Here is a 25,158-nt window from a genome sequence, read left to right as displayed (position 1 = left end):
ACATGCATTGTAGCCAAATGGCAACAATATGCATTTAAGGGTTAATATTTGACATTTTAACTCTTTATGAAGCTAAAAATATGGGTCAAATTGTCAAAACATCACTTACCATCAGGTGTGATCGTGGTCAAACGTCTACCTATTCATACTAAAAAAAAACACAGTTTCAAAAGTGTTATTCCTGTGTCGGGAAATGGCAGTTTATGCACTGTGACTACACATTTTACTTTGACAGTAACTCTGTAATCTTTAATCCATACTAATATTACAAATGGGAATGTGTGTGTGTCTGTTTGTTTGTCCGTCTTTCACGGCAAAACGGAGCGACGAATTGACGTGATTTTTTAAGTGGAGATAGTTAAAGGAATGGAGAGTGACATAGGCTACTTTTTGTCTCTTTCTAACGCGAGCGAAGCCGCGGGCAAAAGCTTAGTATCTGTATACTCGATCCTCTTTGGTCGACGCTATAGTAAGAGCACTTAATGAAATTACGCTCTGTATAGTAAGAGGCAGCCCAGTAGATTTTTACTTTGGTTGACTTTAATTATTTATCAATGACATCTTTTTTATCTTTCCAGGAGCATAAGAAGGATAATCTTCTACTCTCTAATAAAGCCGGTTATAAACGAAGATGGTGACAAGGAAATGGATGTGATAAGTATATCACAGGCTTTACAAATCGCAGGTGAGAACATTCCATATTTATTTACACCGAATTATATTCTCATCAATTTCAACTATTAATTTACTATAACAACAACGACATTTTAATGTTATAAAAGTTGCATCATAGACCGGTCTTAAAAGGCGATTTTTAAACTTTCTAACATTTTAAGAAGTAATTTTTATTAAGCAGAAACGTCTGCTAACGATTCTAAACATTTTTATATTAAAGGATAAAATGGAAACCCCACCCCAAGACCCCCAAACGTCACCCCAAGACGTGTGTACAAAAGGAAAGGCATGGAAAGATTTGCGAAGTCCGGCGTGGCTTCCGTAGCTCAATTGGTAAGAGCATTGCACGGATTGCAAAAATGGTGCGGGTTCAAGTCCCGCCGGAAGCGTAAATTTTTCCATTTTTTCCTTTAATATAAAAATTTTAAAATTCTTAAGAGGGGGTAGAGCAGGGAGAATTTTCAGAATCTGTCAAATTACCCCATTACACACACAAACACCCTTCACTCACACTACCTCAATTTACTGTGAAAGGTCAGTGACCCTTAATTTTTTTACGGGCGTTATTTTGAGTTTGTAGTTAACTACTGACCTCCTTTGAAAAATTAAAACTGTAAAAAGGTTCGCTTATAAGAAGACAGAGATAAAATCCGTGTAATCTAGCTTTCCTCCTCTGTTCATGTCTCATGTGAATTTAATTTACTTACCTAAATATGTAGATAACGTTCCTTACTCAGTTGATTGTTTACCTAGGTGTATTTCAAATTACTTTGCACTTCATTTTGCGTTACTTTTCTACATTTAGATAAAAAATCGTCAGCCTGCCTATCTCTGCAAAACATTAATCAAAGACGCGTGTGAAGGCCGATACCTCCAGGCAGACAATTATGGTCGCGTGATAAATGATAAAACATCAGGCTGTCCCTATCGCACTATTTGTAAGTGCGATAGGGACGGCACGATGTTTTATCATTTATCGCGCGACCATGATTGCCCTGCAGGTCTTCAGAGGCCTGTACGGGAAGCATGGTCGCGCGATAGACGATAAAATATCAGGCCGTCCCTATCGCACTTAGAAATAGTGCGATAGGGACGGCCTGCTATTTTATCACTTATCGCGCGACCATAATTGCCTGCCTGTGCTGCGCATTACGTATATACGGGTTGTATTAAAGACTATCAGATATTTTCTTTATTCTTTTTGGTCGTTAGGTTTTTTATCATTTATTTTAATACAAAAATAAAGCATGTGTATAAAATTAAACCTAATGAATAGAGTACAGAGCTAGTAGCAGTCAAGTCAGAGACACAAAGAAAGACAAGGAATATCGACGCATATCTTATCCAATACCGATACCGCCATCGCCATCTGCATCAGACTCTTGATCTTACCCAATTTCCGAGTCTCTTCTCTTAATTTCAGTTCCTTGAGTTGAAAATGTTGAAACTCATACTTAGTATTAAATAAAACACAAATACATATAAAAATCACAATATAATTTTAAATTATGGCTTAGGCCCTGTACCAGTTGCAGTCGCCACGTCTGTAAAGCCCCTTGTAGTTTCTTTTAAATGGCTAAATACCTAGATGTCATGTCATAAACATCTGTGATGTAACTGAAAATTAAAAAACATCGCTCAAAGATAAGGTTCAAATTAGCATGGCAAAAAATACAGTGCAGTCAAAATACCATCAAAATACGAAAAAGCATATGTCAATGTCAATATCACTGCCGTATGCCGTATTTCAGGCCATAAGGGCTGTTTTCTCAAATATGAAAAAATCTCAAAAGCAGAATTTTAATAAGACTTTCTAGGAAAATTATTTTGAACTTGATATGTAGAACAATTTTTAAAAGTTGTACAAAAAAAATCTGAACTAAGTTTGTAACTATATGAAAAGCATTTTTATCTTAGATTGCATATTTTAGTATCGTAACGAATTTTCTTTCAAATAAAAAGATAATTATTAGAATAGGTTGACGGTGTCTACCGTAAACTGGGGTTACATTGACCGATTTGGGAATTTAAACTTCTCTAGTTTCTACATTTAATGGGTATTTTTACCCATTAAATGTAGGAGTAAGAGAACTATAAATTCCAAAATTGGTCAACGTAACGTAACTAAGAAAGAAAAAAAATGGGACCATCAACTTTTTAAGTCTTTTCCTGCTAAAAATATAAAAAGGTAACAAAATAAGTGATATCAGGATTATTGTTTTCTGTCACGATGCCTGCACGTATCAAATGTTTCTTTTTAACCCAGTGGTTGACTGGTAGAGAAGGCCTTAAGGCATTATGTCCACCATTTGTACTTAGTGTTTTATGTGCAATAAAGAATAAATAAATAAATAAAATAATGTACGCAGAAAAAAAAAGATGTGATCAAACTTAAACTGACATTGGGGTTACTTTGATACACTATATTTTTTTTAATGATAATCGAATGTAATTCCTTACAAAAGTATTTTATCTCAAGAAAAGATAAAAAAAATGGTTCGCAGAGTCAAATATTACAACTCTTTAACGCTATTTTGAGGTTACTTTGATCAAGAATAAAAATTACCATCTTCAAAAAACCAACTTTATTTGCAATTGTTTCAATATTTATCATAAGAAGAGATCCAATTATCAGCCTCAACTCAACAAGTACCGTGACATAATCAGACAATAATCAACTATGTGTCATTATGGTCAATGTTACCCCATGCAAGTGATCAAAGACACCCCACAGAGTAAATCATTAGTAGTAAATACCTAGTTTGACTTTATGATACAAAATTCAATACAATGGTATAGATAAACACATTTCTGGCAAGCTAATATTCACTGTGAACCTTTTACTTTAATACCCACTTCGTTAGTTTAGAAGTTTATTTAAACATGAAAAATAGCAACAAACTATGCTTTTATTTTGACACGTTATCCGCACTGCCCACGACCATACTTACTTATTCACCGCGTCAGAGCACCATCTAACTATAGAGGTTGGTTAAGCGTTATGATATGTGTAGATTTCATTACCGACTACTCATAACATATTAAATCCTTATTTTTTTGGTCAAATAAATATAATATGCTCGTGACAGGTCATATTTTGTTCGCAATCCGAAAGAGTCAACCCTAGCACTTTTCCCTATTCACCCCCTTCCCGACCCTATTCACCCCAACATTAGGGTGAGCGAAAATTACTAAATAAAACGTCATATTTTCAAAGAAAAACCAAAGTTCACACTGTCGGAAGATTTTTTGTGTAAAAAATTTGCATGGCACATAAAAAAACTGCTATCGACGTTCAAAAGTCGGTTTTGGCCATATTCACAATAAATTACGTTAGTTTATACCCGTTCCAACCCCATGAACCCAAAATCTTCAGAAAACGATGTACTATGTAGCCCAATTTTAATTGGTATTTTGGAGGTAACTAGTAAAAATAATTTAGTTTTACAATTGTGCGAAAATAGATTCTCATTTGGCCGGTTTTTTTAACCTGGCCTGGTGGCCTAGTGGTAATAACGTTAGCTGCGTAAGCTGAAGGCCCGGGTTCGATTTCCGGCTCAGCCACCGTGGGCCTTGTCGTTTTTTTCTTTCGTGTATGATATCTATTTAAATATATGTATGTATGTATGTGGACACTTTATTGTACATAAGACAAGTTAGGACATAAAAATACAGTATAGTTATGACGTACAAAGGCGATCTTATCCCTATAAGGGATCTCATCCAACCTTTGAGCGAATTGAAAATTTATTATTTATATGAACTTGAAAAAGAACAAATCAAAAATTATTCAATAAAATAAACTTTTTAACAAAAAAAAACCGCCTTCAAAAATAAGCGCGTTACAAAACACGGAGAAACTAAAAAGCAAAAAATAATAAACCTTTGAATTCAGATTTCTTATCGTATTGCAATAATCTAAACATCCAAATTATAAACAAATCAATTATTTTTGTAGTCGGTACCAGACCTGTTCGTCGCCTTGCTATTGCCTGTTTGCCCCACCCAACCATACACAGGCTGGTACCGACTCCAAAAATAATTGATTTGTTTATAATTTGGATGTTTAGATTATTGCAATACGATAACAAATCTGAATTCAAAGGTTTATTATTTTTTGCTTTTTAGTTTCTACGTGTTTTGTAACGCGCTTATTTTTGAAGGCGGTTTTTTTTTTTTTGGTAAAAAGTTTATTTATTTGTTGATTTTTAGTGGTTCCTATTGATATTATATGTATCAGTCCGAATATATGCACACTAGTGAAAGAATTATCCTTTAACTCCTAACCATTGAGGAGTTGACCTTCCATTATCAGCTCAGCCACATAAAATTATTACCATCAGGCGTAAATACTGGTGTACCTTGAAAAAAATACACTAAAAACATTACATGTGCCTATAACATTTGAAGATTTCCCTCGATTTCTCCAGGATCCCATCATCAGACCCCGACTTGGTGCCAATGGGACCATCTAGGGGTTATACCCGTACGATCAAAAAAAAAATTTTGAAAATTGGTCCACAATTCTCGGAGATATCGAGTAACATACATACAAAAAAAAAACATTCAGTCGAATTGAGAACCTCCTCCTTTTTTGAAGTCGGTTAAAAATAATTTTATTTCTTCCCTAGTTGTATAGTTTCATACTTATGATTTTTATTTTAAAGTAATCCGTTTATATTATAGCAACCATGGGTGATTTTTGCGGACTTAAGTAGAAACGTAGAGGTTGACAGAAGTGTGATTAATATTTCTAAGTGTTAATTTCTTGTATTTAGTCTAACTACGAAGCAATGCATTGACGTATAAATTGCGTCCATATACAGAGAGGTCATTCATAAAAATATCACTTTAGGTAACAAGTTATATATCTTTTATACAATGTGACAAGCATTGACCATACAACCCAATTCACCCCTCATCCGACCCTAATCCCCCCTTCGTAAACCTATTCACCCCTTTGCGACCCGATTCCCCCCATTCCTGATCCCATTCACCCCTCAGGCCGCGGATATTTATTCATCCCTTAAAAATTCTCCCAACACAGTTGCATCGCTTTCTTCATGAAAACCATTATAAAAATGAAAATATGTCTTATGATTTTCTGTTATACATAAACTTTAGAAGTGTATACACATTCAAAAGGATAATGAACGATTAAAATAAGTAAAAATCCAATAAATTTGAACGTCAACTTTGACAGACATGAAACTGTAAATATATTATTTTCCTACTTTGATTGCGGAAAATAGAAGGAATATGTAACATTATATACATTAGAAATCTAATAACATTATATATTAGAAATATAATAACATTATATACCCCGGAACCCTTTTCACCCCAAAATACGGTATTTATTAAATTGTCATTATGTAAAATGTCGGAAACTACGGAACCCTACACTGACGCGCTCTTGATCGGTTTTTCTTCTTAATGCTATTTAAGAGATAATAAAAAATTACACCTCCCAATTTATAATAAGTTTTTTTTTGCAAAAATTTCATTTTTGGCACAAGCTATTATCGCTGACTTTACCTTTCATTCAACAATCATCTATTGCCACAGAACACCCCACTAGAAGCCAAATGCAAGCGATATTGTTCGAGACGCAAATCACCAATCCTTGCGGGGTGAGGCGGGCGCGCACGGTGCTGCCATTGGTCGTTTCAAATAATGGCGCGCCTTTATGATTAGCAGTAGGGATGGGAATGGGACATGTCTATTATAGACAATGGTACCGGTACCAGTACTGTGGTGAATTTGTTTTGCAACAAATTATAATATTATAATTAAATTATAATAAGGCCTAGTTACCCTTCAGGTTGGAAGGTCAGATGGCAGTCGCTTTCATAAAACTAGTGCCTACGCCAAATCTTGGTAGTAGTTTCCAAAGCGGACCCCAGGCTCCCATGAGCCGTGGCGAATGCCGATGCCGGGATAACGCAAGGAGGATGATAATTGTGATAGCATCTCAATAAAAATCATTCTAGTAACTAATAACTAAACTGTGCATTTTTACTTACGTTTACTAAGTTAAATAACCAACTAAATATTCTAAACTAATCAATGAACTAAATACCACTACAGACTCTACAGATTCTAGATAATTATTCACTATTACAAATCTGCTTTCTTTTATATTTCATAAAATGGTAGCACATGGTACGAACGGCAGTACGAAGTTCCCGCAACAGACATAAACTAACATGGCCCCATGCCTAGTCGTTTACGTGAAAGGGATAGCATATCACATTGTTAACTCGGTAAAGAGGGATGGACGCGCCTCGGCGCCGCTCAGCACAACCATATTGACCAGTATAAATGAACTCCGCGGACAATAAACAATATTCAACAAAATAATTAATTTGACTTAACTGTGGAATGTTGTTCCATCTTTTTTTCATGTAGAAGTGTTAGAAGACTTGCCACACCACTTTATGCTGTAAGAGACCATTGTTTGCAACCAAAATTGATTATTTAAGATTTTTTCCCGAGCGGACACGGACACTGTTAGCGGGTCGTATACTTGGGCGCTACTGATCGGTGTCGCACGCGTTCAAACTTTTATAAACCTGATTTGTCGTATGCTTGGTGACCGCGAGTCGCCCTGTAAGGGCCATCTTGTTGTATTGATCTGTGTCTATTGCTCTCCGAGACATGTCTAAAAAACCCTGACTCAATGGGGATACGACGTTTCATAACAGAGTTCCTATGATCACCTTTCTGCTCCATCATCAGATTAGCTCCATGCTTGGCTCCATGATACCATAATATTGCATTGTCACTTGATTTACATATGTGTGCAAAATTTCAGCTCAATTGGAAACCGGAAAGTGGGTCAAATTTAGCTTCTACGTTTTGACTCAAACTAACATACCTACTAACAAGGCACGTTGAATAAAAACTTGTATAGTCATACTAGTTATGAAAAAAAAAGCTGCACTTTTAGATGGAAGCAAGCCGCTTTGCATGGTGATAGTAGACGTCTTAGTAAACGATATTTTCCGAGGATATCGAAATTTCATTCCTTAGGAAGCCGAGCGTAGCGAGGTGTTTTATGAAAATTAAAAAAATTCTATCTTTTTATTGTATCGTCCGATTTTGACAAAACGTATCTCAAATGAAAGGTATAGCTTTATGTAATTAAAAAAAAATTATAAAAAAGTAAGAAAAAAAATAAGTAAATTTACGTCTCGCACTGAATAACTTCAAAGAATGACAGACAAAATGTACAATGTCGATATATGAGTTTTTTTTAATCAAAGACAGATAAATTCGTAGTTGAATACTAAAAACCGCATCGAAATCGGATTAGCATTTTTTAAGATACAAGTTGCCAAAGTTGGGAAAATTTGCTTTATATGGCCACTTTGAAATTCCTTTGCCAGAAAGTCAGAAATAATATATTTTTCTTACACAGAAAAGTACATAGTGACAGCAGAACTCAAAATAAAATAAAAAATTCCGAGGATACCATAATTTCATCCCTTAGGACGACGAGCGTAGCGAGGTCTGTTACGAAAACCGAAAAAAAAAATCTAGTTTTTTTGTACGTCGTCCGATTTTGACAAAACATATTTCAATTGAAAGGTATTGCTTTATGTAACTTAAAAAAAATATTAAAAAAAAAAATTGGAAAAAAAATGTAAGATTTTTTTAAAAAAAACTTCAATTTTCGTATCACACTGAATAACTGCAAAAAACGGTAGACACGATGTATAATCTCGACATATGAATTTTTTAAATTAAAGACAAATAGATTCATGATTATAAACTAAAAACCGAATTGAAATCGGATCAGTAGTTTTTAAGATACGAGTTGTCAAAGTTGGCTTAGTTTGTTTATATGGTCGCTTATAAATTCCTTAGCTAGAAAGTCAGAAACATTATATTTTTCTTACAGTTATAAGTATGCATTGGTAATAGACATTTCGATTCGGTTTTTAGTTTATAATCATGAATCTATTTGTCTTTAATTTAAAAAATTCATATATCGATATTATACATCGTGTCTACCGTTTTTTGCAGTTATTCAGTGTGATACGAAAATCTAAGTTTTTTTTTTAAACTTTTACATTTTTTTCCCAATTTTTTTCAATATTTTTTTTTAAGTTACATGAGTCAATACCTTTCAACTGAAATATGTTTTGTCAAAAGCGGACGACGGTTTCGGTTTTCGTAACAGACCTCGCTACGCTCGTCGTCCTAAGGGATGAAATTATGATATCCTCGGAATTTTTTACATTATTTTGAGTTCTACTATCACTATGTACTTTTCTGTGTAAGAAATATATATTATTTCTGACTTTCTGGCAAAGGAATTTCAAAGTGGCCATATAAAGCAAATTTTCCCAACTTTGGCAACTTGTATCTTAAGAAATGCTAATCCGATTTCGATGTGGTCTTTAGTTTTCAACTATGAATTTATCTGTCTTTGATTTAAAAAAACTCATATATCGACATTTGTACAAAATTTGTCTGTCATTATTTGAAGTTATTCAGTGCGAAACGTAAATTTACTTTTTTTAATTTTTTTCTTACTTTTTTTACAATAATTTTTGTTTCATTTTTTTTTAATTATATAAAGCAATATCTTTCATTTGAGATACGTTTTGTCAAAATCGGACGATACAATAAAAAGATAGAATTTTTTTTATTTTCATAAAACACCGCTCGGTTTCCTAAGGGATGAAATTTCGATATCCTCGGAAAAAATCGTTTACTATGATGTCTACTATCACCATGCAAAGCGGCTTGCTTCCATCCAAAAGTGCAGCTTTTGGCCAAAAATTCTCCATAACAAGTATGACTAATAAGTTTACTTGTCATAATTTAAAAACAGATGAGACAGACATATCCAATGACAATAAGTCTACACCGTACACGTTAAACTTCCGTGAGACATATTCAAATAATTAATTGAAATACGGTTGTACTCACGTTATTATATCGCTATTGCTGCGACATGTTTCGGGCCAATTCGGAGGCCCCTCTTCAGGCGTATAGGAGTTCACGCGACGGCTAGACTCCGCAAACCGCCCCCGCGTCCGTCCGCGCGCGCGTCCGTTTGCGGAGTCTAGCCGTCGCGTGAACTCCTATACGCCTGAAGAGGGGCCTCCGAATTGGCCCGAAACATGTCGCAGCAATAGCGATATAATAACGTGAGTACAACCGTATTTCAATTAATTAAGTCTACACCGTTTTCATGAACTGTCAAATCACCTCATACAACTTACGGCTGTAAGGCAACTAAGTAGGGTTTGTTATTGCAAATTAATTACATATTAATGATTTCTAGCCCGTAAGATATTATTTGCTTTAACAATGGATAGATATTTATGCGGATGAGAGTGTAATTTAGGTTTTTATAAGGAATCAAATCAAAAATTTTTAAGCGACCCGATCAGATATTTATCCGGATAAGGACCCTCTCACATCTACCGTCTTGCGATCGTAGCGTCGGGCCAACTGTATGACTAAGCCGGGCTGACGCGGCGGCTTTTTCCATACAGTTGGCCCGACGCTACGTTCGCGAGACGCTAGAAAGAGAGACGATGTTTTTGACGGTCACGGAGCATCACCAATTTTTGCCGGGAACATGTCGTCATATACTTATGGCCCCCTATAGAAAATCAGATATTTTTGCACGGCCGTTCATAGTCATTTTATGCTGGTCACCAGCTGGTATTCCATGAATATTTGGTCTAGTTGAGTGGAGAAGTGCCATTCAAAACAAGCGCTTTCTAAACAACGATGTATTTAGGTACTTTATAATTATTATTGTTTTCAACTTACGGTTACGTGTTCGCGGTATGCACAGAGTAAATCTTTAATGAAATTGAGACATTGTTTTATATATACAATTAAATTTGAACCAGAAGCACTATACCTATACCCGCTCGCATTCCCTTTTTTCTATTCTAAGTAAGAATCGATTAATAAGTATCTAAATATGTATGGATAAATTAAATTGTAATTGTTTACATACAACCTGTGAAGTTTGGTTGACAAAATTTGACGTAGGTGCTGTCATATATATTTTTAAAATGACGTACTGTTAATACCAGCGTAATGAAAATGTATTCCAATGAGTAAAAGAAAACATGAAACTTTTTTCAATTTAACCGAACTAGAATGAAATAATTTATACTCATTCGGTTGTGTTCGTTATTTTCTTTAATAATGTGATATATTTTTATTTATTTTTTATGCACAAGCCATGCACCTTTAAACTTTAAATGAGATTGGATCTCCACCTGACATATTTGATTTACCCTATTTATTTTGAGCACAGTTTTACACTGGTATGGTTTTTCGTGTACGTACACTATTTTCTGTCAAAATATTTGTCAAATTTAATTGTCAACACGGAGCGACCGGCGACACGTCTGCCTCCGATGAGCCGCTCACGGCGTCTAATCGAAAGGAGAATTCTGACAGCAATGGCGAATGTATGGAAATTTTACGATAGTTTAAATTTAAGGTAAAATTTCTGTGTTGCCTTTGAGAGGAAAAATATAAAAAACCTCAAAACTTCTAGTCCATTTATCTGGCTTTTAGAATCACTTAATGTTATAACTAAAGTATTGAATTTTTTTAACAAAGTTTACTAAACGGCGACATACGTTTTTCTCATTTTGGGTCAACTTTGCGTGGGTTTATTTATTATACCCTTAATAATTAGAGATTCTGAATAGTCAAAAGTTGTAGACACACTCTTTAAGATAATAACTACATTTATTTTATTTCATTTTATTGAGAAATGTGAGCAGCATTTGTTAAACGCCGAATGCTCTTTTCGAGGATTTCGTACGACCCCCTCTTAAGTACAGATGTGGTGCGAAAAGATTTTCCTTTGTATTTTCCCTGAAACGTTCGTATGTCATGCTAGTTCAGACAGTGTCAGTACGTCTTGACTGAAATAGCATTACACGTTCGTACGTTTCCGTAACAATATGGAGGAAAACCTTTTCGTGCTATAGCCTGACAAGATTTTATTTGACCCTGAAAGAGTGTCGCTACAAACCGCTTTCATATAAAGTAAAGTAAAAGTAAAAGTAAAAGTAAAAATCGTTTATTGTTGCACATAAACACAAAGTCATTTGTTACAAAAGATAGGTAAAATTTACATCCATTTGTGCATATCCTAATTATTGTTAACACAAGTTTCCAGGGGTCCCCGCACTAGGCTAGGCCTGTACCGCGGGAGACCTGTATTGCATTTATATGTCATGAAAGTTAGAAAAACAAGTTAGCTATATAATTAAAGTACAGTGTAAACAATGATTAAACATTGATTCTGTTGTCTAAAGTATTACAGTTTACAGAAGTTATTTTATACTATGGTTATAATTAATATGGCAATAATGTGCCGACGTCATACGTATTGGGGACAGTGTGTACTGGTTACCCGTTAATATTTGTAGAAAATTAAAACATGGTTTTAGAGAATCAAAATTTAAAAAGCAAGGTTTTAAGACTCGCTACTTCTTTCCGCACAGCCTAAAATCCATGAATCTTGTGCCTTAATCGAAGTCATCGATGTTTATATTATTAAATTAAAACGGGACTTAATCGCGTAAAACTTACGTTTTATATTTAACCCGACGTTTCGGACATGACATTACGTCCGTGGTCACGGGTAGACTGGCTGGGAGTTGTATCAACATCTTCTAGCTGTACGAGTTTTTCGAACTACCCGCACTTGATTGTCATCAGTCACTTTTACGCTAGGGTTGCCACTCTGCCTACATACAACACTCACGACATCCGATGGTATGAGACGGGAAGTTTTCTCACGTTTACACTTGCTAATCACTGGATTCCACGAAGATGAAATCCCTTGCCCTTCATTTTGATTGAAATTACGATGTTTCCTGATTTCAATCGCTTCACGTACTTTCCTGCTATAGTAAAGACGTTCAGTTTAAAGGACTTTGGGATTATGCAGTTCAATCCAGTGGTTCGGTCCTGACTCTAGCAAATCATCATCGATGTTTATTTTCTTTTTTCGTGGGACCTTGTTCTGTACTGGTGGCAGTTATGGAACGGCCTCCTTATTTCTATACATATTTTGCACGGCAGAACTACAGACACCTTAAATTAGAACAAAAAATATATTAGGCTAAACGCGAAACCAACAAATTAATACAGGAGAACCGCACTATAAACTGTCTGTCCCGGACTTGTCAATAACCAATTTCAGAACATTGGTATCGAAATGCTGTCGAATCCTTCATCCTTTCTTGTTGTAAGTAATTTATCACGTTTAGTATAATTATTTTCACTTTTAATCATATTATTTTGGATAAAATTGCGATGAAACCGTTATAAAATTTAAAATATTTGCTTCATGTTTACATCACTGACATTCGATGACTTTCGACAACGGGTGTCAAATAGTAATCCTTGCCAGTAAAAGAAATTAGTTCAGCTGAAAATCCGCAACGCGGCGAGGGTCAACTAAAAACTTGTCAGGCTATACATCTGTATGTTAGTTTGATACTAATCAAACGTCATGAAGAGGCTTTTTTGCCTGCCTTTGTTTATTTTTTTTAAAATGATACACTCATTTAAGCGATTCAATAATTTGCATGCAATATGGTTATCACTGAAATATTAAATACTGTAGTAAATACGGGACGCCAAAACGTGTAAAACATGTTTCTTTGATTTTCCAAAAAAGGTCGAGCCGGTCGCTACGGCAGCGCGTGGGAAACCGGATACGTCACCACATACAAACCGGAAGACCTGCCAACGCTCAAGGAGCTCCTCAGTAAACCTCCAGACCCGGTCAGCCAAGCGGGACTACATCCCACTTCTGAACAGATGGAGCTATACGCATACCATCTACCACACGCCAGCCTTAGCAGTCTCATGGTGAGTACACTCAGTTCAGGCTTACTTGTCCAATCATGTAAACAAACACTGCTGGAAAACATTATCTCAATTTTCTCTGGAATTACACATTAACCATCACTTAAAATGTTATTATACACTTAAATAAACTCACAAAGTATTGAAATCAATCAAAAAACCACTGAATAATATCATTTCTAGAACGATTTTCATCAATAATTGTAATTACGAACGGATGACATAAAAAACTCCTGACATTACGAAGTCTAGATTGTCTATGAGTCGCAATGTTGGGATGACAACTTATCGTTATGAACGATCGATATTAACGTTAGAGTTTGTATAGCTTGGAAAAAATGCGTTGATATTATACATTATGTATATTACACTAACTTATCAGATTTTTAACCAACTTCTTTACGTAGAAGCAGGAGGTTCTGTATTCAGTTTCGTATTTATGTTTTATGTACTTATGTTCACCCATGACTCCCAGAGCCATGATCCGATTTTAATCATGTTTCTGAAGAAAGCGAATGTGAGACAAGCCTTTTTCACAGGATTATTGCAAATGTGACGAAAAAGAATTAAATTTTGGTTTTAACATAGATATTGTGTGACGTAAAATTGAAAATCCTCTGATGACGTCAGCAGCGAAATTATCGTTAATACATCATTTTATCGACACTTCCAATTCCTAGTAATTGTCTTTGACCATATTTGACGTTTCGTTTGTTTACTATATTGGACAAGTAAGGCTGAACTGACTTTAGGTATATTTGACCTATAGTTACTACATAAACCTGCCAATACTCAAGGAGCTACTCAGTAAACCTCTTCGGTCAGCCAGGAGGGTCTACACCCCACTTCTAAACAGATGGAGCTATACACTTACCATCTACCACACGCTAGTCTTAGCAGTCTCATGGTGAGTACATGTGACCTTATAGTTCCCAAAAAGATCTGTCAGCACTAAAGAAGTTGCTCAGTAAACCTCTTCGGTCAGCCAAGCGGGTCTACATCCCACTTCTGAACAGATGGAGCTATATGCTTATCATCTACCACACGCCAGCCTTAGCAGTCTCAGGGTGAGTAGGTATATTTGACCTATAGTTACTACATAAACCTGCCAATACTCAAGGAGCTACTCAGTAAACCTCTTCGGTCAGCCAGGAGGGTCTACACCCCACTTCTAAACAGATGGAGCTATACACTTACCATCTACCACACGCTAGTCTTAGCAGTCTCATGGTGAGTACATGTGACCTATAATTCCCAAAAAGATCTGTCAGCACTAAAGAAGTTGCTCAGTAAACCTCTTCGGTCAGCCAGGCGAGTCTACATCCCACTTCTGAACAGATGGAGCTATACGCTTACCATCTACCACACGGTAGTCTTAGCAGTCTCATGGTGAGTACATGTGACCTATAATTCCCAAAAAGATCTGTCAGCACTAAAGAAGTTGCTCAGTAAACCTCTTCGGTCAGCCAGGCGAGTCTACATCCCACTTCTGAACAGATGGAGCTATATGCTTATCATCTACCTCACGCTAGGCTTAGCAGTCTCATGGTGAGTTCATTGACCCATAATTACTTCGCTTCGGGTCTTTGGCATTGTACGGAGATCGGCCTTTGTATATAAATAAATAAATAAGACACCTGTATCACAGTATAATAAAGATTACTATCGTACAGTATGACCACTCTCGCTCCCCGCTGAAAGTGTCGCCCACCCCCTCTCGGTTACCTCACAGTTACCGCCTGTCAAAAATGCGAACAGTCGACCTGTCATATCTCACTCACACAAGCATGGTACGTGTTCACCTACACGAGCTTAGACTGTGTGCTAGGAACGCACCTCTTTCATATATTTGATCGTCAGTGTCCGAGGTGTGCCTGATTTATTGTTTCATCTCCGACTTTTGCCATAGCTCTGCAAACCATGCTTCACGTAATCTATCTGCAGTTGTACATTCGGCTACAAAGATATGTATCCACTTCTTCACCTTATTGCATTGTAATAAGTTGAAATATCAACCTTGAAAGCGTAACGTATGGTTAAACTTAAAATTAATTTTGTATCAAGCAGAAATGTGCCTACATATATGCAGATATTGCAGATGCCCATCCATCCTCCTTGCGTTATCCCGGCATTTGCCACAGCTCATGGGAGCCTGGGGTCCGCTTTGACAACTAATCCCATGATTTGGCGTAGGCGCTAGTTTTTACGAAAGCGACTGCCATCTGACCTTCCAACCCGAAGGATAAACTAGACCTTATTGGAATTAGTCCGGTTTCCTCACGATGTTTTCCTTCACCGAAAAGCGACTGGCAAATATCAAATGACATTTCGCACATAAATTCCGAAAAACTCATTGGTGCGAGCCGGGGTTCGAACCCGCGACCTCCGGAACGAAAGTCGCACGTACTTACCGCTAGGCTACCAGCGCTATATTGCAGATGCCCATACCATGGAAATTATATTCGTTGTCTTGGATGTCGCAAGTCACCCACCAAAGACAGTGCATTTTTACAAGCTTTTATTCAACTTGCCTTATTACATGTTAGTTTGGGTCAAAACGTAGAAGCTAAATTTAACCCACTTCCCGGTTTCCGATTGAGCTGAAATTTTGTACACATATGTAAATCACGTGACAATGCAATATTATGGTATTATGGAGCTGATCTGATGATGGAGCAGAAATGTGGTCATAGGAACTCTGTTATCGTCGTATTCCCATCGAGTAAGGGGTTTTTAGAAACGTCTCGGAGAGCAGTAGATGACTGTTGAAAGGAAGGTACAGTCAGGGATAAAAGCTTGTGCCAAAAACGAATTTTTTGCAAAAAACTTATTGTTCCTTGTTCGCAGGACATATTCGTGCACCTCTGCACAGTAGACGACTCGCTATACTTCATGTGCAACACAGAAGCCTTCAAGTTCCTAGCGGAGATGATTCAGCATGTGCCACTGCCGTTGCGAGCTCGCTATGTATTCTGCTGCGCTCCTATTAATAATAAGCTGCCATTTGTCTGTGCTACGTTCCTTAAGGTTAGTCATTCGACTTAATGAAATTGAATTTAGAACACTGTTCTTAACGGTATCGGCTGTCGTTTGTTTTAAAACTTAACACAATAGGGATGACGACTATATAAAAAAAATGGCATCCTGTTTAGTCCGCCAGTTAGATCGTCCAAAAATACTAAACACATATTCTTCGCTTTTTCTAATTAATGAAAAAATACAAAGATATAGAGCATCAAAGTTCCGGGGTGGGGGCTTGAGACGTCACTCCTAAGTAAAAATTGTACCTAGGCGTGACGTCACGCGAAACTTCAACGCACTGTACCGTCGTCATTTTTCGTTTACGAGAAAAAAGAAAAAATACGTGTCTAAAATTCTTTGATGATCTAACTGACGGACTAATTAGTTTTTTTTAGTCGTCTAGCCTATTCGACTTAATGAAATTGAATTTAAAACACTGTTCTTAATTGTCTCGGCTGTCATTTGTTTTAAAACCAAACACAATTGGATAGAAAAGCCTAGAACTTTTAAAATGGGATAGCTGCTAGCGTGAACTAGTGTAGATCGTGGTATTTTTCATGCTCAGTCGATCAGAGATTATTCCGCTGCGTGCCTATTAATAATAAGCTGCCTTTCGTCTGTGCCAATTTCCTTAAGGACAGTAATGCGAAATTGAGTTGAAAAACACTCTGATTAAAATGGTATTGATTGTCATACTAATGATGTGCTAAGCGACATTAGTGTCTGTTGTCTTAAGGGTCCACATCTGGCGTCTCGCGAGCGTAGCGTCGGGCCAACTGTAAAAATATGGCAAAGCTTTTTTCATACAGTTGGCCCGACGCTATGCTCGCGAGACGCCAGATGTAGGGGGACCCTAAGGTACATTTTTCCGTGGAACGTCACAAATCGTGATATTACTGAGATATCATTTTCTGCCAATCTCTAAAGAAATGATTCAATTCGATACGAGCACGATGTTTTGCTGAAGACTGCTTTTTTCCTTTAAATAATAAATGGGCTTACTCTTGGCCACAGACTAGCCAAAGGCAAAGACGTGGCCTGCGATGGAGTGAGCTCGCCCAGAAGATGCCTGTTCACTCTTGATTTGAATGTTCACTTATCATAAGACTTCAACTGACGTAAGATACTATCGAAAATTATCTCTACATGACATTTTCGGAATCACCTATACTCGGAATTAACTCTAAATTGACCGGAGTATAGTTCTTCTAAAATGTTTTTTTTTTGACAGATGGTCCGCCAATACAGCCGGAACGAGCCAATAACTAAGAACTGGATGTCAAACACAGTGGACTGGCCTCTCCCAGCACCAAAGACTATCATGGACTTAGTTCATCTAGAAGCTGTGTTTGACGTACTTGAACTTTATTTGTGGTTGAGGTAAGTTCAGATAGTTTGTCTACTGGCGAAGAACTGGATGTCAAATACAGTAGACTGGCCTCTCCCAGCACCAAAGACTATCATGGACTTAGTTCATCTAGAAGCTGTGTTTGACGTACTTGAACTTTATTTGTGGTTGAGGTAAGTTCAGATAGTTATGACTTCCATATCTTTTGGCGAAGAACTGGATGTCAAATACAGTAGACTGACCTCTCCCAGCACCAAAGACTATCATGGACTTAGTTCCTAGAAGCTGTGTTTGACGTACTTGAACTTTATTTGTGGTTAAGGTAAGTTCAGATAGTTATGACTTCCATGTCTACTGGCGAAGAACTGGATGTCAAACACAGTGGACTGGCCTCTCCCAGCAGCAAAGACTATCATGGACTTAGTTTCTAGAAGCTGTGTTTGGCGTACTTGAACTTTATTTGTGGTTGAGGTAAGTTCAGATAGTTATGACTTCCATATCTATTGGCGAAGAACTGGATGTCAAATACAGTAGACTGACCTCTCACAGCACCAAAGACTATCATGGACTTAGTTCCTAGAAGCTGTGTTTGACGTACTTGAACTTTATTTGTGGTTGAGGCAAGTAAACTTACTAAAGTCTGGCCTGCCAAGCCTTCCAACCTAGCCTGCAGAGACTCCTACGATTCGGATTGCGATGGCGTACATTTTGAGCGAAGGAACTCTGTCCCGGGGAACTCGTACGCGGAAACAAACGGATAGGGACCTTCTGAGCTACCCTTGCGCCATGAGATGGGGTTCTTTAAGAAGCAGGTATTTAGGGCTCTCAAACGCATAAGTGGCTCCTCTGATGTTGTTTATGTCCATGGGCAGTGATGACTGCTTCCCATCAGGTGGCTCGTCTGCTCGTTTGCTGCCTAAACTTGTACCAGCAATATTTTATATTACTTCTAAATATATAAAAGAAGAAGCTGACTGACTGACTGACTGACTGACTGACTGACTGACTGACTGACTGACTGACTGACTGACTGACTGACTGACTGACTGACTGACTGACATATCAACGCACAGCCGAAACCGCTGGTCCTAGAGATTTCAAATTTGGCACGTAGGTTCCTTATATAGTGTAGAGGAGCACTAAGAAAGGATTTTCCAAAATTCACCTCCTAAGGGGGTCGAATGGGGGTTCAAAGTTTGTATGGGGAAACAAGATTAGTTTGACTATTTTATTCGAAACTTCACAGGAAGATTCCTTAAGACATATGATTGAATACGTGTTTCAGGTTTTTTGAAAATTTAACCCCTAAAAGGGTGAAAAGGGGGTGATAAAGTAAAAAAATCAATATGGGTATCGTTTTTATGGTTTATCGGGTCGCTGATCACAATAAATACAACGTTTTAAAAATCTAATGAGGCGGAAGTGAAATATCATCTCCTCTGTTGTGGTGCAAAAGGGTTTAAATATCAAAAAAATATATTGACTGACGGACATATCAAAGCACAGCCGAAACCACTGGTCCTAGAGATTTTAAATTTGGCACGTAGGTTCCTTATGTAGTGTAGAGGAGCGCTAAGAAAGGATTTTCCAAAATTCACCTCCTAAGGGGGTCACATGGGGGTTCAAAGTTTGTATGGGGAAACAAGATTAGTTTGACTATTTTATTCGAAACTTCACAAGAAGATTCCATAACCACTTGACAGTCCAGCCCGCGCGACCATATTCCGGTCAACCGTCCGGGTTTTTAAGCGACGCGCGCAGCGCGCTGCGCATTCACAACTTTTTACAAAAACGTCTGTATCTTCTAAACTACACAAGGTATAGTTCAAAAAAAAATACATCGGTATAAATGAACGTACAGTACTTGAAATAAAATTATAGTGATAGTAAAATATGTATGATTATATACTATAAATCAAGGTTAAACTTATGTAATCGAAAAAAATGAAGAAATTTTTTATTTGACTATTACTTAAATTACAGGAAATTTTGAGCGATGACCCCCTTTTTTATTACGTATTAGAGAAATATACTATTTTACCTTTATAATGATACCACAACCAACACATACAGTTCTCATGAAGATATCCAAAAAAATTAAACAAATTCAAAATCAAACACAAACACGCGGAGTTTGACAAGGCACTGCCGAATTTATTTTTTCATTCACTAAGTAACGAGCGTACACTGCCATCTATACTTTTTGTAGCAAACTATGTAGTTAGGCTACGTTATTGTATCAAGAGAATAAGTAAATAATGCCGCAATATTTCGCTAGATGTCACTTTAATCAACTGTGTCTCCATCCCCTCTTTTGGATAGTAAGGTATCGTAGGACTGTCTACCGGAATTTTTTTTTGGATACTATGCTATCGTAGGACTGTCAAGTGGTTAAGACATATGACTTAATACGTGTTTCAAATTTTTGAAAATTTTACCCCTAAAAGGGTCAAAAGGGGTTAATAAAGTCAAAAAACCAATATGGGTATCGTTTTTATGGTTTATCGGGTCGCTGATCACGATAAATACAACGTTTTTTAAATCTAACGAGGCGGAAGTGAAATACCTTCTCCCCTGTTGTGGTGCAATGGGGTTTAAATATAAAAAAATATATAGACTGACGGACATATCAACGCACAGCTGAAACCGCTGGTCCTAGAGATGTCAAATTTGGCACGTTGGTTCCTTATATAGTGTAAAGGAGCACTAAGAAAGGATTTTTCAAAATTCGCCTCCTAAGCGGGTCAAATGGGGGTTCAAAGTTTGTATGGGGAAACAATGTTAGTTTCACTGTTTTATGCGAAACTTCACAGGAGGATTGCTAAAGACATATGACTAAATACGTGTTTCAAGTTTTTTAAAAATGTACCATTTAAAAGGGTGAAAAGGGGTGATAATGTCAAAAAACCAATATGGGTATCGTTTTTATGGTTTATCGGGTCGCTGATCACGATAAATACAACGTTTTTAAAATCTGACGTGGCGGAAGTGAAATACCTTTTCCCCTGTTGTGGTGCAATGGGGTTTAAATATCGAAAATAGCCATATGGATTTCTTTTTTATGTTTACTTCTGGTTCAAGAGATTTCAAATTCCTTAGAATGGCACTAAGAAAGGATTTTTAAAAATTCACCGCCTAACATGATAATTTGACAGGGACAGGAACAGGGACGGGGCGGGGCGGGACGGGACGGGACGAGACGGGAGGGGACGAGCCGGAACAGGGATAAGGGTAGGGATAGGGATAGGGGAGGGACGGGGACAGGGAATATATATGGTAAGCGTGTTCAGTGGATACATGTAGAAGTATAATGCCCCGCTGCACCTTAATCGAAATAATTGCGGACAAATGTACCTACATAGAAACCTACGGATCCAAATGAAAATCTTATTTTTTGTAAACGTTTGAATAAGAATACTTTTATTACGCGGGCGAAGCCGCGGGTAAAAGCTAGTTTAAACATAAAACTGGGAGTGAAAATCGTGTTATTTTAATTAAATATTTTTTATTCTAAAACGAGTCGTCTGTCCACAGCTACCGGTTTCCAGACATGTTCCCCGACGTGAAACTAGTGAGAGAAATGGAAACAGAACTAGACGCCATTATTCAACAAGGAATATTCCAAATTACGAGGTAGGTATAAACATATTCAATGATTAGTCAGCAGCATCATTGGTTGACAGAGACCATGCGCAAGTGAGGCAAGACGTGTAAATAAGAAATTCCTTTTTAATTTTACGGTGACGAAACCGAGTCATCGGTATCTATTTATACGTTCATACAAAGAACGGTTTTTTTTTTCAAATCACTACATAGTATAAAACAAAGTCGCTTTCTCTGTCCCTATGTCCCTATGTATGCTTAAATCTTTAAAACTACGCAACGGATTTTGATGCGGTTTTTTTAATAGATAGAGTGATTGTAGAGGAAGGTTTACATGTAGGTATAGTACCCGTGCGAAGTCGGGGCGGGTCGCTAGTAAATGTATAAACGAATAATGTTCATGGATGGAGAGGGAGGGGTAAACCCAAACAACGATAGAAGGATTGTGTGAAATAAGATATGAAAAAGAAATATGTGAGTGCTGAGATGACGAAAAATAGAAGAGAATGGAAGAGGAAGACATGTTGTACCGACCCCGCATAACGTGAGATATTAAGAGTAGTAGGAATAAGAAGAGAGACAAAGATCGGATTATTATGAATGATTATTTAAATAACTAGAATATTTTTATAGGTTACTAAGGAATTCCGAGCAAGTGCTTCGAGAAGATAGCGAGGACGCCGCACACGCGAAACATAGGAGGCCAAGAGTGCACACGAGAGATGAGGGCAAGGGGAAACTCTCAGAAATGCTCGTCTCTAAGGTTTGTATAACTCAGTGTATTATGTAATTGGACTAGTAAGTCACAAGTTACAAATTACAAGCGGTAGTCGCTGTCTAATATGACAAGTTGAAAAAGGACTTCCACTTATAATTTTTGGCTGTGAGAAGTGAACCACGGCTACCAGTGGCCCGTTTCTCGAAAGGTACAAGCCTTGAAACGGGCTACGTGAAAACGGTCTTAGAAGACTTCCCCTCGATTTCATGTCAATGAAGATGTGCGTTTACGGATTTTGGGAAAAAAAACATATACAGGGTGATTCATGAGTCGTGAGCAGGAGTGAACAGGGTACTGGGGAGGGTCACACTGAGCAACTTTCATAATGGGGCAACACTAAATTGTGATTATTTTTCTTAACTATGACTTAATTGATAGTTAATCATCAATTAAGTCATAATTAGAACGTAATTGATAATTAGCTATCAATTAAGTACTTATCAATTAAGTCATAGTTAAGAAAAATAATCACAATTTAGTGTTGCCCCATTATGAAAGTTGCTCAGTGTGACCCTCCCCAGTACCCTGTTCACTCCTGCTCACGACTCATGAATCACCCTGTATATAGGTTGCCAGAAATTGTGGGTTTTAATAACCTTTTTTTTAATGCCAATCCATCCCATTATTATGTAGAATCAAAAGCTTTTATGGGACCACAAGATTGAGGAAAATGTATCCCATACTATGAAATAAAACTATGGAAACGGATTAAATCGCGTATAATGAATTTAAAATACATCCCGACGTTTCGAACTCTTTACAGCGTTCGTGGTCAACGGGTGACTGAGGAAAAATTAAAATGTGCAAAAGCTACCCACTTACAAGAAATATTAACGAACCATGACCACAAATAATATAGATTTCTAAGGCAGGTTCACACACTATTAATAAAGCCAATTATACAATATTCAAAAAAATTATTTATATTGTATAATTGGCTTTATTAATAGTGTGTGAACCTGCCTTAGAAATCTATATTATTTGTGGTCATGGTTCGTTAATATTTCTTGTAAGTGGGTAGCTTTTGCACATTTTAATTTTTCCTCAGTCACCCGTTGACCACGAACGCTGTAAAGAGTTCGAAACGTCGGGATGTATTTTAAATTCATTATACGCGATTTAATCCGTTTCCATAGTTTTATTTCATGAGTAACTATCGCGGTAACCGAAGACAATATTATATCCCATACTATTTAAATAAATAAAAAATAAATAAATATTGGGGGACACCTTACACAGATCAACCTAACCCCAAACTAAGCAAAGCTTGTACTATGGGTGCTAGGCGACAATATGCATAGAAAACATCGATTTGCATGTGAGACCAACAAATATTTAGATCATTTCATTCTTATCAACATATTAACTTTAGATACCGCCTGTTGTCTACCATAGTTAATTAAAGTTATGTGATGTAATCTTGTTATATTGGTGAACAATAAAGAATATTTGTATTGTATTGTATACCTAATACAAAGACCCGCGGCCCGTTTCTCGAAAGGTACCAGCTTTGTATTACAAGTGTGTTTCCATGACAACCCATACGATTTGACAGTTCGCGTACTTGTAATACAAGGCTTGTACCTTTCGAGAAACGGGCCCCAGGGGCCCATTTCACAAAAGTGAAAGTTACAAGCGGATGTCTCTTTCTTGTTTTAACTTGTCATATTAGACATTGACAACCTCTAGTAACTTGTAGCTTCGAGAAATGACCCCATGTCATCAATAAATGTTCGTTCTTTTTTTTCAGGGTCTAATAACACCACAGATGCTCAAGAAATTGCAACAAGAGTTGTCAACAGATAAAAAATCAGAAACAGTCAGAACGAAGCCAAACAGAAATAGAAGAAAATGAATCAACTAGTTGTACTATACTTTGTTATGTGGATTGTGCTTGACATGTTTTTTGTATATTTGATCTTCTGCCGTATTGTAAATGTGAAACTAGTTTTTTCCCGCGGCTTCGCTCGCGTTAAATTCTAAAATTGCTGAAAGGTCCAAACTTCCACCCCCCATTTTAGGGAAGTGGGGGGTTAGAAAGAGACAAAAAGTAGCCTATAGCACTATCCATCCCTTCAACTATCTCGACTTAACAAAACACGTCAATTCGTCACTGCTTTGCCGTGAAAGACGGACAAACAAACAGACACACACTTTCCTAGATAATAGGGCTAGCCACAAAATAATTGACATCCCATACTCGGGTACAGTTTCACACTTATTGAACGAATCGAACGTTAAGCACGTGGCAAGATCCCGACAGTCGGGTACACAATATCGGATCCGCCGGTGTGGCATTGAAATTACTAAAAACCGGCCAAGAGCGTGTCGGGCCACGCTCAGTGTAGGGTTCCATAGTTTTCCGTATTTTTCTCAAAAACTACTAAACATATCAAGTTGAAAACAATTTTCCTAGAAAGTATTTATAAAGTTCCACTTTTGTGATTTTTTTCATATTTTTTAAACTTATGGTTCAAAAGTTAGAGGGGGGGGGACGCACTTTTTTTTCCTTTAGGAGCGATTATTTCCAAAAATATTAATATTATCAAAATACGATCTTAGTAAACCCCTATTCATTTTTAAATACCTATCCAACAATATATCACACGTTGGGTTTGGAATGAAAAAAGAGTCCCCACTTTACATGTAGGCGTAACAAAACATTTTTTTCCCCTCACTAGCTCGGAAACACGTGTTTTGTCCTTTAATACCAGCGGGTAAAAACGCATTTTATCCACTAGTGGGTAAAGTAATTTGACCTTGAATAAAGTCAAATGAACTGCTTTAAAATATGATAAAAGTAGGTGAATCTAGTAATAAAGATGATTTACCACCTATGGAACTACTGGAAGCA

The 25,158-nt window shown here is 37.0% G+C and overlaps 1 protein-coding gene across 1 annotated transcript in view; it reads left to right on the top strand.

The window, feature by feature from the left end:
- The window catches only part of LOC125229171 (ATP-dependent RNA helicase SUV3 homolog, mitochondrial), a 30,620-nt gene extending 6,287 nt beyond the window's left edge, over nucleotides 1–24,333 (top strand). Inside the window, exons 9-15 of the mRNA XM_048133960.1 lie at nucleotides 579–685; nucleotides 13,364–13,557; nucleotides 16,402–16,581; nucleotides 17,807–17,955; nucleotides 21,458–21,556; nucleotides 22,160–22,289; nucleotides 24,055–24,333. Coding sequence (XP_047989917.1) covers nucleotides 579–685; nucleotides 13,364–13,557; nucleotides 16,402–16,581; nucleotides 17,807–17,955; nucleotides 21,458–21,556; nucleotides 22,160–22,289; nucleotides 24,055–24,159 — 964 coding nt within the window. The 3' untranslated portion in view covers nucleotides 24,160–24,333. The remainder of the gene's footprint in view (nucleotides 1–578; nucleotides 686–13,363; nucleotides 13,558–16,401; nucleotides 16,582–17,806; nucleotides 17,956–21,457; nucleotides 21,557–22,159; nucleotides 22,290–24,054) is intronic.
- The last annotated feature ends 825 nt before the right edge of the window (nucleotides 24,334–25,158 follow it).

This window comes from Leguminivora glycinivorella, chromosome 8, assembly GCF_023078275.1.
Source record: "Leguminivora glycinivorella isolate SPB_JAAS2020 chromosome 8, LegGlyc_1.1, whole genome shotgun sequence".
Taxonomy (NCBI): Eukaryota; Metazoa; Arthropoda; class Insecta; order Lepidoptera; family Tortricidae; genus Leguminivora; species Leguminivora glycinivorella.
The sequence above is the reverse complement of the archived record's forward strand: the minus strand, read 5'-3'. Positions and strand labels throughout refer to the sequence as shown.